Source organism: Aricia agestis, chromosome 22 (assembly GCF_905147365.1).
Source record: "Aricia agestis chromosome 22, ilAriAges1.1, whole genome shotgun sequence".
NCBI lineage: Eukaryota > Metazoa > Arthropoda > Insecta > Lepidoptera > Lycaenidae > Aricia > Aricia agestis.
This window is the reverse complement of record NC_056427.1, coordinates 790,401-804,962: the sequence shown is the minus strand read 5'-3', so window position 1 is coordinate 804,962 and position 14,562 is coordinate 790,401. Positions and strand designations below refer to the sequence as shown.

The following is a 14,562-nucleotide window of genomic DNA, read 5'->3' as shown; positions in this document are numbered from 1 at the left end:
TAAATTACTGCTGCGTAGCTGGCCTGGTTTCAATGAAACCGGCCACCGTCACCGAAACCGGTGTGGGAGCTATTATTATTATTATAAAGTATAATCACTTAGTTTTGTTACACCCTGTAGAGAACTAAATATGTACTTCATTTAAATGTGGGAGTTAATTATTGTCATTGAACCGAGTTTAGCGTAATCCGTCAAATTCCTGAACCAAGATTACTCATCGCAGATTTAACCTTTCCATTGTTGTTATTTAAACATTCTAGCATATACTGTTATTTCGTTCAAGTAGAAATTACACTGTGAACCGTACATTTTGCCATGATAGCTGATAGCTGGATTTGTCTTTGAACGTACACTGCCTAAACTATATCAACGTTAATAAAATTTAGCTTAGATATAAACTAGACTAAGTTTAAAGACATATTTTATTTCTTATCTCGACAAACTGTACAGCTCCAGTATCAGTACATAATATTTCAACCTGTTCTTTCCAGACAACCCAGCAACCACCAATTCGCCAGACCACACAGAGAGAGTACCTGCCCCCGCAACCGACCAGGCAACCCGCACAGGAGGTAAGTGGAACGCCACAGCCAAAACCGGCGGAAAAAAACGTCTTAAAAAGTTTACCATGGAGGAAAATACAAGTGCAATGTGCAGACTTCGGGGAGACTATTAAAAGATGTTATCTTCACGGTTAACCTTTATTGAATGCACTTACTAGCTACTTAGCCTAACTTATAGTGTGTAACAAAAATAAGTGATAATATTTTAGGGTGTGTACATGTTCCTTGTAGAGAGTTCACTGTGAAAGTAGCGGCTCTGAAAGACGAATTTTTTTTCACTTTTGTATGGGCAAGGGCCCGAGCGTCACGAGTTTTCCCATACAAAAGTGAAAAAATCTTTTGGTCTTTCAGCGCTGCTACTTTCACAGTGAACTCTCTACAAGGAACACATACACACCCTAAAGTATTATCACTTATTTTTGTTACACACTGTATAGGGGGGAGGTCAGACAAAGTTGGCGTAGACTAAGTCTCAAAATGTTCGCGTCGCGTTGCGGACTGATTTAACCCTTATACTGCTCAACTTGCGAAACTATTGACAGGAGTTTAATTTAACTAAATGACTCCCACAAAATTTCATCATCAAAGTATCTTTTGTCCTTTCCCGGGACTCAAAGTATCCACATACCAAATTTCAGCAAAATCGGTTCAGCGGTTTGGGCATGAAGAGGAAACAGGACAGACACACTTTCGTGTTTAATAATGGCTTAATATTACCAGTAAAAATCAGATAGCAATATTAAACATACTTTAATCATAATAATTAAGAATCGTCTATGAAGTGGCTTGGCTCTTTTCTTGGCGCTGGTGCTTCGTATACACTCACTTGGGGTACTACATCTAGAAAAGAAGATATAATATTAATTAAAAAATACGTGTGACGCTCGACTGCCGCGGTAAATTGCATAGCATTTTTCCTCAACTTGTGCAATTATAATTCGCGTACGTACAAACACCGTGCCGAACGGTAACGTGAAGTGTGTGAGGTTTTTTCGTTACGGAACATCTTGGTTCCGTCGCCGCGCTCAAATCCCGCGATAAAAGCTATGAAATAACTTAAAAAACTGTAACTAGATAAACCCCAAATTTTTCAGCACAGTAAGGGATGTTTTTTTTATGAAATAAGGGGGCAAACGAGCAAACGGGTCACCTGATGGAAAGCAACTTCCGTCACTCATGGACATTCGCAGCATCAGAAGAGCTGCAGGTGCGTTGCCGGCCTTTTAATAGGGAATAGGGTAATAGGGGAGGGTAGGGATGGGAAGGGAATAGAAGGGAATAGGGGTAAGAGATTGGGCCTCCGATAAACTCACTCACTCGGCGAAACACAGCGCAAGCGCTGTTTCACGCCAGTTTTCTGTGAGAACGTGGTATTTCTCCGGTCGAGAACGTGGTATGTGGATGATGATGAATTATAGCTGAGAACGATCTCGATCATGTCAACTTTCAAACAGAACAAATTAGATCAAAATCGGTCCATTCGTTTGGATGCTACGACGCCAAAGACAGGCAGACATATCAATTTTATAACATCCTTCTTTTTGTCGGGGGCTAAGTTTTTAACTCCCGACACAAAAAAAGGTCCCTCTTTTTGGTCGGGGTCAAAAACTTATAAAAACTTTTTTAGATTGGGGTTTAAAAGTTTATAACATCCCTCTTTTTTGTCGAGGGTTAAAAATATTCATCCTCACCTTCATCAGAATTCTTATTTCCATCATCTACTTCATTTTTGTTGTTGAAACACGTTCCTGCAAGGATGCATAAAATTAAAACTACAATATCTTCAAAGATGGCGGATAGATTTGATTGGGGGGCTTAATATGAAACTTCTTTTCTTAAATCACATCTAATTAACACAAAGTTAATAAAGTAAATAACCAAATCAATAACATAATCAACGCTTCTTTTGTCTTACGAATTTTCGGTTAGGTCACATGTCACTCTTGATGCTACAATATTTGCCATTCTTTTTAAATAAAAAGATCTTAAAAATAAATCACTTTGCTACAGAAATTTGCACTTCAGTAAGTACTTAAAAACGTACCATCTTTTTGTTTAATTCCTCCCAAACAAATACCACCTAAAATGAGAACAATTAGTTATTACACAATGTAAAAACTTCTCTGTTTCATATTGTCTGTCATGATACTTTTCAAATATGCCAGACTTTTTTTTTTTATGAAAGAAGGGGGCAAACGAGCAAACGGGTCACCTGATGGAAAGCAACTTCCGTCGCCCATGGACACTCGCAGCATCAGAAGAGCTGCAGGTGCGTTGCCGGCCTTTTAAGAGGGAATAGGGTAATAGGGGAGGGTAGGGATGGGAAGGGAAGGGAGGATAGGGAAGGGAATTGGGCCTCCGGTAAACTCACTCACTCGGCGAAACACAGCGCAAGCGCTGTTTCACGCCGGTTTTCTGTGAGAACGTGGTATTTCTCCGGTCGAGCCGGCCCATTCGTGCCGAAGCATGGCTCTCCCACGTATAAATTCTCTGACTCTGACTCTGTATAATTATTCGCTGTGTTTAATTTTTATATTGTATTTTCTTTAGTAATAACCGTAAAGTTAATATACCTAGCGGAATAGAGAAACAAAGGCCTGAGCAAGAGAGATGTCACTATCAGTAACACTGCGAGGTAAAGAGACGTGTGACACATGACAGCAGCACTCTTTTTTTGACGTCCAGTCGGCACGTGCCGCACATTGACAATTTAATCTCATAGAAAGATGATTGTGTAAGTGTATGCCGTATACGTCATGTATAAATTTTTACACACAGATGAAAACCAATTTCGGCTTCGTTTGACAGCTCGAGATTGTTGCTCTATTCCGCTACGAGCAGGTATATAAACTTTATGGTAATAACTGCTACACTCAGAGACATTTAATGACGATTAAACTTCAGTTTAATGAATGGTTTGACAGATAATGTATATATGGAGATTTTGTGGTCATTCAATTACAGTAAATATTCATCTCTGAGTGCTTAAAACTTTATACGCACCGGCGTTCTTATCATCTTCCACTGACAGGTCCAAAACTACTTTTCCGTTTGGTGATGCTGAAAAGAAATATAAAAATCAGCCGAGTGTGAGTCAGACTCGCGTACGAAGGGTTCCGTAACATTATTGAACGAAAGTTGTCAAAAATTTGCGTTTTTCTGTATGAGAGCCCCCCTTTTATTTAATTTATTTTGGGGCAACAGAAACACCTAATATGTGAAAATTTCCACTCTCTAGCTATTACCGTTCTCTCTGAGATACAGCCTGGCGACAGACAGACGGACAGACAGACCGCAGACGGGTCCCGTCCCGTTTTCACCCTTTGGATACGGAACCCTAAAAAATTATACTTGCCTTTACTTTTAGGCTTGTCTTCCCCTGACAGATCTAATGCCGTATCCACACATGCCGGGCGGTTACAAGGCAGTCTGGTAGCCAGTGGCGAACCCGGCGGTACAAGCCGGCGGCATGTGTGGATACGGCAGAAATCTACACCACCCTTTGGTGCTGAAATAAAACCGCATTTTCAGAAAATCTTTTTCAGTATCCGGGATTTTACAATATTATGTATCGATTCTCTCTCATTCACTCGTCGGGGGTTAAAAAGATAGGAATACCCAATTTTTAACGTGGGAGAGCCATGCTTCGGCACGAATGGGCCGGCTCGACCGGAGAAATACCACGTTCTCACAGAAAACTGGCGTGAAACAGCGCTTGCGCTGTGTTTCGCCGAGTGAGTGAGTTTACCGGAGGCCCAATCCCCTACCCTATTTCCTTCCCTACCCTCCCCTATTCCCTTCCCTTCCCTACCCTCCACTATTACCCTATTCCCTCTTAAAAGGCCGGCAACGCACCTGCAGCTCTTCTGATGCTGCGAGTGTCCATGGGCGACGGAAGTTAATTTCCATCAGGTGACCCGTTTGCTCGTTTGCCCCCCTTATTTCATTAAAAAAAAGTTTATTTTTTTATTTTTTTATAAAGGTGGTCTAAGCTCACTTGTACTTTTCTTTACTTTTTCCTCTTCCACTGACAGATCCAAAATTACATGCCCTTTCGGCGAACCTGCAATAATTTAACATACAAAAAATAACAGTCAATTAATTTCAACCCATTATAAGTATACATGTACAAATATAACTTTTGGTGGGTTTACCACTAGTACAATTTGTTTTAAAATTTAGAAATAGGACATTTTTATTTTTATATAAAAGTAGAAAATAATATTATTGCAATCTAACCACGTAGGAAGAACATAGGCACATCCTATTGGTTATTGGTACCAATTGTTTATATATATATATATATATATATATATATATATATATATATATATATATATATATATATATATATATATATATATATATATATATATATATATATATATATTTCCACCCCGGAGTTGATATTGCGTCCTACATGGCGGTTTTTACCGATGATATTGCGTCCGACTGACTTGTTGCATCCTGTATACGGACGCAAGATTGACCATCTCTCAAATTCAGCCAGAAGTAGTGTTAAGGTTAGTACAATGGCTGGGTGAAATATTGGCATGGACGTTGTTTTGTCACCGGAGTGCTTTTCGGCGTATTTCTTAGTTCCGCTATTTGGCGCGCGAATTTTGGAGGTCGCTACTGTGCGCCGTATATCGGTGGCGTATATTCGATACTTTGTTTACGTATAACACGCCGATAATGTGGATTCCTGTATATAATAAAGTTTTTATCAATTCTAATGTGTGATTTAATTACGTCCCACAAAACGACATCGTCCCAGAGGAGACGCGGGGGTGACAGAGGTGAGGGGGCGGAGTTCGCACGCGACATGCAAGGGTATGTTTTTGTTTATATTTTTTGCCGGCCAGCGCGGACGTAATGACGCTTGTGGTATAAATATTGTGTAGTGGGGCGAATATTTGAGAGAGACTAAATTCATGTCTTCAAAGTTGGGTTCACAACGCCTTCGTAAATTTGATGTAATATTACACATTTCAATGTCTAATTAACTTACAAAAATGCTGCTAAAACTATTTGAAAGTAGAGTTATTATTTCAAAAGTTATTATAAAAAAAAGTACCACATTATGAAATTTTTGCGTGTCGTTTCGATACTGCCGCTCACAATTTATTATTTATAAAAAAAAATGAGCTAGAAAGGATTAAAAATTTAATGTTAATTTGAAGATAAAGAAGAGAAGAATCCGATACCAACAAATAACACATCAACTTACATTAAATAACTAAAAATTATATTTTTAAAATGTTCATAAAATTCGCGTCATTGTCCTGCGCATTGTTTGTTTTGAATGCCTTGCCGATATACTCAACGTGACGGGTTGAAACCTATTTTGCGATAAAATCTGCTGGCTCACTTTATTTGATCGCAGTGCTTTGGTGTGGATAGAGGTCTTCGTTTTATGCTCTCTCTCTCTCTTTGAAATACGTTCTACAAAAATTTCCAAATAAGACGTCATTTACATTTCTCGATGTGTGCCAACATTTGTCTGTTTTTCACTACTTTTTTTATACCAAGTTATAAAGGCCCGCAACATTTCTAAGTTGCGGGCCTTAAGAAAAGTAGTAAAAATGTTATCTACACTTCAATATTATAAAGCAGGAGAGGTTGTTTGTTTGTTTGAACGCGTTAATCTCAGGAACTACTAGTCCGATTTGAAAATTTCTTTCAGTGTTAGATAGCTCATTTATCGAGGAAGGCTATAAGCAATATTTTATCACGCTAAGAATAATAGGAGCGAAGATATAGAAGAATAGAGGAAAATGTGGAAAAAACGGAGGGAAATTATTTGAAAGGGCTTATTTGAACGCGCTTATCTCAGGAACTACTGGTCCGATTTGAAAAATTCTTTCAGTGTTAGATTGTCGTGTCAATGGTTGTCGTGATTGATGTAGATCGTTTTTTTTAAAAGAAGTGATTTTAAAAACTATTTTAAAGACAAAATAAAATGGCCTTGGCCGTCGACCCATTTTGTAATACAAAAAAAATGTTTTAATTGTGGTGCAACGACCAAGAATAATATCAATATTATTACAAATAATTTTGTTCTACCTATGAAACGAAAGAACATAAAATCGCTATATAAATCTTCATTTTTCTGGTGCAGCATATTTATTTACAAATAAATATGCAATTTACGATCATTATCCTGACGTCCAGTGTCCTGTTTGTTGTTGAACTGTTTATATACTTACCTGTCTAAAAGTATTTTGGATCGATTGTATTAACTACTATGTCCCTACCTACATACCTACGTATATGATTTTCTTTGATAAGTACTTACCTATTGTATATTTTAAACAAAAGCCCATCAGTGACTGAGTTTAGACTGCGAATTGGGTTGGGACTAATGTATTTTTAAATATCTATACTTACTAATATTGTAGAGACGAAATATTTAATCGTTTGCTTATTACTATTTAACTTACGAGTTACGAGACTGAACCAATTTAAATAATTCTTTCGCTATTAGAAAGCCACGGTAATGAGAAAATAGCCCAAACAAGTGCATCGAAACTCAACGTCAAGTGGTTACCGGGTCATGGGCTAGGCTGTACACTGTACAGTGTTCTGAGATTTTTTTTAAATCTTGACTTGGTGACTTTCTTCATTCATAAATCGACACCCTTGACAAGATTTATAGTAACTGTGATGGCATACTTATAATAATAATAATGTACTTTTATTCAGCTCGATAACATAAAAACCTTAATCTAGACAATTACAACATGCAAATTATTTTATTTTCAATGGTTTTTTATATTAGAATGTTAAGATCGCAACCGGCAGCTTAGCTAGGTTACAGTATAACCTGTGTTAAAGCCACCGGACCCTTTCCCAACTACTGATCGCATATCGCTGATTTTACATTTCAGGCAATTAAAATTAGATTACAAATTAAATCAATGTTTAAAATTAATCAAACTTGATACAATAAACGGGGGCGGTGGTTACACGCGTCCGTAGGAATTACCTTTTACTACCCTACACGTGTCCCCCGGGTGGTGCTAAACGAGTAACAACGCCGAGTCTCAGGCGGCGGATATGATAACCTGACTCCTAGGCAAAAAAGTCTAGCGCGGAAAGCAACGGGAAACTACCGCGACTAATCCCAAGAAAACCACCATGATTAAGAACGCCACCAGAGATAATATGATGTCATGCGACCCGACTAACGCTCGGCGCCAGCTTAGTTCCGGGCCGACTGGTGTGAAATTGGCTACCGGCTGCAGGTCAGTTAACCAGCAGGCTGCTTGCAGAAACTCTGCTACTGTTGGAAACATAACATCTTACTCTAGCAAACTAACACCCAAGGGAAGGGCAATAACAATAGGAACCTGGAATGTCCGTGGACTTTTAAGGCCAGGAAAAACCGAAGTTGTTGAAGCGGAGATGGAGCGCTATAATCTGGCTATACTAGGATTGAGTGAGACCCATGTCAAAGATAACGGATACCACATCACACCTGAAGGAAATATGGTAATCTACTCTGACAGGCAAGACAATAGTTTTAGTGGTGTGGGCTTCATAGTTGCTAGCTGGCTACGATACAAGGTATTGGGGTATAATACCATCAACAATAGAATTATATCCTTAAAAATTTCAGCCCATCCACACCCAATTAACTTTGTACAGGTCTATGCGCCGACCACTGTAGCCACCGAAGAAGAGATGGAGGAATTTTACCACGAGCTAGAATTAACCTGCAAAGCGTTACCAAAGAAGGAATGTACTATCATCCTGGGAGACTTTAATGCTAAGATAGGGCACACTGATAATGATCAACACCTAAGGAATGTTATTGGGGAATACGGCTTAGGAGCCCGCAACAGTCGAGGTGAGATGTTGTTAGAGTTTTGCATTGAAAAAGGACTATTCGTAACTAACACGGCATATAAACAACATCCAAGACGCTTATGGACATGGCGATCGCCAACAGGTCATAAAAATCAGATTGACTTCATATTAATCAGCAGCAGATGGAAGTCGTGCATAACTCTCTCAAAGACTTTTCCGGGTGCAGATTGTGGCAGCGACCATCAGCTGTTAATAGCTCAATACAGAGTCCGCCTCAAAGTAGTTTCAAAGCCTCCACCATCCAAAAATATTCTTCTAACACAAGAAGCGAAAGCTTTTGAGGACACACTACAAACTTGACTGGACAGTGAAACGTATTGCCCATTTGACTCAGCCAATACATCATGGAATCAGCTTAAGGCCGCATTAGAAGAGACAACTAGAACAATCACAAATGGACGGAAAGTAAAACACCCTAGATCTGAGTGGATGACCACTTGGGAGGCAATCGCACAAAGAAAGGCTCTAAAGACTGGAGGAATTCGTTCAAAGGAAGAACAACAGCGATACTCTGAACTTGACTCACTAGTACAGCGTCTCTGTAGACATGACAAGAATGCATATATCAATTCCATATGTAGAGATATACAAACACACTCTGATACCCTACATCCAAGAGACATGTTCCAAAAGGTGAAAATTCTCACACGGGAACGAAAATCAAAATCTTGGAACATAGAAGATGAAAAGGGTAACCTGATTTTAGACAAGAAACAAGTGATGACAAGATGGAGGAACTACTGCCAAGACCTGTACAAATATGACGCTGATGAACCTGACACTAGATTAGATTTTACAGATAAAGAACCCGACATCGTTCTCCATGAAGTAGAATCAGCTATAAATAAGCTCAAAACAAAAGCTTGCGGTGGAGATGGTATACAGGCACAAGTGCTTAAGAGCTTGGGTAAGTCTGGAATCAGAGTAATGCATTCAATATGTCTTAAAGTATGGAGAACAGGACAGTGGCCAGACGATTGGACAGAATCTCTCGTGATACCACTACATAAGAAAGGGTCGACTAAAAAGTGTGGAAATTATCGGACCATCTCACTAATTTCACACGCCAGTAAGATTCTTCTCCATGTTATAAACAACAGATTGGCACACTATATAACTAGACAGATATCCAAAGAGCAGGCGGGATTCGTAAAGGGCAGGGGTACCCGAGAACAAATCCTAAACATCCGTCAGCTGATAGAAAAGAGCAGAGAATTCAATGTCCCAATAGTACTCTGTTTTGTGGATTACGCTAAGGCCTTTGACTGCATCGTCTGGTCCAAAATGCTGGAGGTGATGAGAGAGTTGGGCGTCCCCGATCATCTCATATTTTTGGTACAAAACCTCTATCTGGAAGGTCGATCAAGGGTGCGATTAGACAATGATCTGTCAGAGCCGTTTGCTACAGAGCGTGGTGTCAGAAAGGGTTGCATCCTCTCTCCACAGCTGTTCAACCTCGTAGGCGAATATATAATGCGTCGAGTGTTGGAAGATTGGGAGGATGGTATTAAAATTAACGGATACCTTCTCAACAACCTAAGGTTCGCTGACGACACCACGCTTATAAGTACTTGCGAAGTGAAACTTGCTGAACTTCTAGCGCGGCTCGAAAAGATTAGTCGAGACTTTGGCCTCCAAATCAATCGCAATAAAACCAAACTGATGTACGTCGATAAGCTGAACCAAAAACAAAAGATATCCTTACTACAAGATCTCCAACCCGTAGAGGAGTTTGTCTACCTGGGATCGTTGATTAGCAACAATGGTAACTGTGAGAGGCTCAGTCCGACGGGCTCAGATGGCTAAATCTGCGGTTGGGCGCTTAGAAAAGATATGGAAGAATAAGAACATCTATCGTAGCACAAAAATAACACTAATGCGTTCCCTAATCTTTTCAATATTTTTATATGCCTCCGAGACATGGACACTAAAAGCACGTACTCGAGCTAAGATTGACGCTTTTGAAATGTGGTGCTGGCGTAAAATGCTCGGCATCCCTTGGACCGCACACCGGACCAACACGTCTATACTTCAGCAACTCAAAATTACCACCCGCCTGTCCACGCTTTGTCTACAACGATCACTTGCCTTTTTTGGCCACATAGCCCGCCGGGAGCCTAATAATCTTGAGAGTCTCATACTAGCTGGGCAATTAGAGGGGAAAAGAAGCAGAGGCAGAGTGGCTACACGATGGACAGACGCGATTGTCAAGGCTGCTGACTGCACGTTCCAGGAGGCATTTCATCAGGCCAAAAATAGACAAGTGGAGAGCCCTATCCCAAAAAGCAAATTTTGGTGGTCACGTCCCTCAGCCATGAGGATACGACTAGGAAGAAGAAGATATAATAAACAATACAAAAAACGATCGAAACGATCTATATCAATCACGACAACCATGATTGACTATGACTGTCACAGCACAGAACGCAACGTCGCGTCGTGTTTGTTTACGCGCGCGCGTTAACCTACTACTTACGAAAAAATTTATTATTATTGTGAACTTGTATTATAATCAAATACCGTCCTCTTTTTGTACAAAACAAATGAACAGAAATAATAGGTACTATTATAGATAATAACCATAATTTAAATTTACAAACAAAGTATATATATTGTTGTGTAATTTTTGTGTAGTTGTGTAAATTTTTGAGATTTTGGACTGATTTATCTTATTTTTGATAGGTGCGTTAATAATTTTTTAAGCGTTTTTATTTTTCTTTTCGACGCCTAAAGGGCCTTTTTTGAGACTTTGTACTGATAGGTATGTCTGATATGTGATTCTTCAGGTTAATATTTTTCTAAGCATTTTTGTTTTATTTTTTTAACGCCTAAACGGCTAATAACGAATTTCAATTTGTTAAATTTTATCAACTTGTCACGTGGGCAGAGCCACGATTGAAAACTAGTATTGCTTACATACACAAGTTAATTATAGTCAATGTCACAGTAAATTAGCCTCTCAACTGGTCGTTCTTAAAATTGTTAATTTCTTAAATTACTTTTATGTTCCTATTTCGGTGTATTTGATTTGTCCGACACTTTGATTATTATGACTATGGGTTTATTATTGTACCTACTTGATTTTAAACAATAAAACTTAAAAATACCTACTACCGGAACAATTGTTTTATTTTGTGTTCATACTTAAGTTCAGAAGAAACACGCTCACATAATTATCATATCTATCATAATTATCCTTAATATTTTTTAGTTAGCCTAGCGGACTTACCTAATTATAATTTAAAATTTAATTAATCTATGTAATATACGGATAACTTGTTTTTAATGTCTGTTATGTACTCCAAGTTATAGAAATAAGTATTTCATTTTAATCGACTTCATAAAGAGGGATGATTCTCTATTCATACATACATATCGTCACTCCTGTCCCTCATTGGGGTAGACAGAGACCACATCACGCAATGAATTTATTGGGATCTATTATATAGATACCTATGTATGTATCGATATAACATATAAGGTTAGGAGGAAGCAACAAACTCAACAGTTTATGGCGTACATACAAAAATAATATACGGTACCGATATAATCTCAAATATAGTAAGGAGTCATTTAATTAGTAGAATGCATGGAATTAATATAGTACAATATACGGTATCAATATATCCATACATTTAAATGGATGTAGGAAAAACGATTAAATGCACGGAACGAATACAAAAATATACAATGTGTCACATGATTTCCATCGAGAACGGAAGCAAAAAACCAGCGAGAATTATTTCAAATTGAATATCTAATTTTCGTACGTAAACAAAATTTCTCGTCGACAATAGAATTCACATGACAGCAATGTAACTATATTCGCACGAATAACAATTAAAAAGTCATTGGAAATGGTAGACGCCATAGGGTTCGACTTTGAAAAGACGCAACAAGTCTTCGGCGATTTAAATATATATATATATATATACTTATATACGAATATTTGAAAAATAGTAATTTAAAGTACACACCTGTACTTGTAGTTATTTTTTCCTCTTCCACTGATAGAGCCAAAACTATATCATGTCCTGTAGGCGAAGCTAAAATAAAACAGTAAACATAATTTATGTTATAATAGATGACCCGGTGAACTTTGTATCATTTCTCTCCTAATTCATTTTAACATAGCGCCATCTATTGAATATTTACTAAATCCGTTTAATAAATAACGCCATCTATTAGAATTCTTTGGCTCAAACAGATAATAATTGTTACTATCGATTAAAAGATAGACAAGATATTTGTAAAAAAATAATACTGTTACTATAAATTGAAATTATTATTTTTTTTTTTTATGAAAGAAGGGGGCAAACGAGCAAACGGGTCACCTGATGGAAAGCAACTTCCGTCGCCCATGGACACTCGCAGCATCAGAAGAGCTGCAGGTGCGTTGCCGGCCTTTTAAGAGGGAATAGGGTAATAGGGGAGGGTAGGGATGGGAAAGGAAGGGAACAGGGGAGTATAGGGAAGGGAATTGGGCCTCCGGTAAACTCACTCACTCGGCGAAACACAGCGCAAGCGCTGTTTCACGCCGGTTTTCTGTGAGAACGTGGTATTTCTCCGGTCGAGCCGGCCCATTCGTGCCGAAGCATGGCTCTCCCACGTGTAAACTGGTCGCTGTTAAGCATTAGTGTCCTAACCCACAATTTTTTTTGTCGTTAAATTTTGAATGCAGTCTTGTTCTAAATCATCTAAACAACATAACTGCATTCATAACTCAATACGTAATTTTTGTGTGGGTTAGTACACGAATGCTTAACAGCGTCCAATTTACTATCCTATCTTTCAAGTTGAATCAAATTTCAGACGGTGTACAAAACAAATACACCGTCTATCGGACGGACAAACAACGTGACACGAAATTTTTGTATACTAAAAAGATTTCATGTGTTAAATTCAACATCGTGTTAAAAAAATAAAAAAAGTATTAAAAAAAATCTAAATTGTAACTCACCTGTAGTCGTGGTAACTTTATCGTCTTCCACCGATAGAGATAAAAGTACATGTCCCTTTGGCAAAGCTGAAATTAAAATTTAAATTGGCCAAGTGCGATTAAGACTTACGCACGATGGGTTCCGTACCGTACGTAGACAAAAATACACAAAAATTGTGTTTTTTTTTTTACACACTACAAAGCTTGTGGGCACGGAAAAAATATTATACTGGGTAAATGACTAGTGATTGGACAGTACCAGTCATTGGAAAAAGCACAAAAGCACAATATTTATCAAGGTTGCTTTAAAAACTACCTGTTTTTAATATAATAGAACGCCTGATTTTAAAGAAAAACAGTTAGTTTTTAAAGCAACCTTAACAAAATATATAGTGTTTTTGTGCTCTGTCCAATGACTAGTACTATCCAATCACTAGTCATGTCCACCCTATGTATTTTTATGACATTTATCTAAAAAGAACAAACCTGTAGTTGTTTTTCTTTTTTTATCTTCTACTGATAGATCCAAAATAACATGTCCCTTAGGTGACGCTAAAATAAAACAATCCATAGTAATATTATAAATGCGAAAGGGTAGCTCTCTGTCCGTCTGTTACCTCTTCACGCCCAAAGCGCTGAACCGATTTTGCTGAAATTTGGTATAAGTAATAGCCAGACCAGCGAGAGATCAGGCGCAGGACCGACTTCTTACATACCCATCCGACGCCTGGATCATCTTACTTGTCAGACAATCAGGTGATCAGCCTGCATTGCCCTGACCATGTCCTAACCAAACTTGGAAATAACATGTTTCCAACGCGGGAATTAAACCCACGACCTCCGAGTCAAGAGCCGCGCTCTATACCACTAGACCACGGAGGCGTACAAATTTGGTATGGAGGTACTTTGAGTCCCGGGAAAGGACATAGGGTATTTTATCCCAGAAATATGTACGGTTCCCACGCAATAAACTAATATTGGCAAGTAAGTCGCGGGAGCCATTTAGAGAAAAATATAATAGTATGTATTTTAATGACATTTATCTAAAAAGTACTAAATAGTACGTACTTGTACTTGGCGTTACTTTTCCCTCTTCTACTGATAGATCTAAAACTACGTTTTTCTTTTTTAGAGCTGAAATAAAATAAATAAAATATTTTTCCAAAACTGTCACAATTGAGTATAAAA

The 14,562-nt window shown here is 38.3% G+C and overlaps 2 protein-coding genes across 2 annotated transcripts in view; one reads left to right on the top strand and one right to left on the bottom strand.

The window, feature by feature from the left end:
- Positions 1-14,562, top strand: part of LOC121738172 — a 68,289-nt gene that overhangs the window by 31,482 nt on the left and 22,245 nt on the right. Inside the window, exon 4 of the mRNA XM_042130061.1 lies at positions 492-572. Within this exon, the coding sequence (XP_041985995.1) occupies positions 492-572 (81 nt within the window). The remainder of the gene's footprint in view (positions 1-491; positions 573-14,562) is intronic.
- The window catches only part of LOC121738170 (calponin homology domain-containing protein DDB_G0272472-like), a 31,533-nt gene continuing 18,267 nt past the window's right edge, over positions 1,297-14,562 (bottom strand). The window contains exons 51-59 of the mRNA XM_042130059.1: positions 14,443-14,508; positions 13,861-13,926; positions 13,396-13,461; positions 12,413-12,481; positions 4,561-4,626; positions 3,567-3,623; positions 2,608-2,643; positions 2,255-2,311; positions 1,297-1,403 (exon numbers count right to left, since the gene is read on the bottom strand). Coding sequence (XP_041985993.1) covers positions 1,327-1,403; positions 2,255-2,311; positions 2,608-2,643; positions 3,567-3,623; positions 4,561-4,626; positions 12,413-12,481; positions 13,396-13,461; positions 13,861-13,926; positions 14,443-14,508 — 560 coding nt within the window. The 3' untranslated portion in view covers positions 1,297-1,326. The remainder of the gene's footprint in view (positions 1,404-2,254; positions 2,312-2,607; positions 2,644-3,566; positions 3,624-4,560; positions 4,627-12,412; positions 12,482-13,395; positions 13,462-13,860; positions 13,927-14,442; positions 14,509-14,562) is intronic.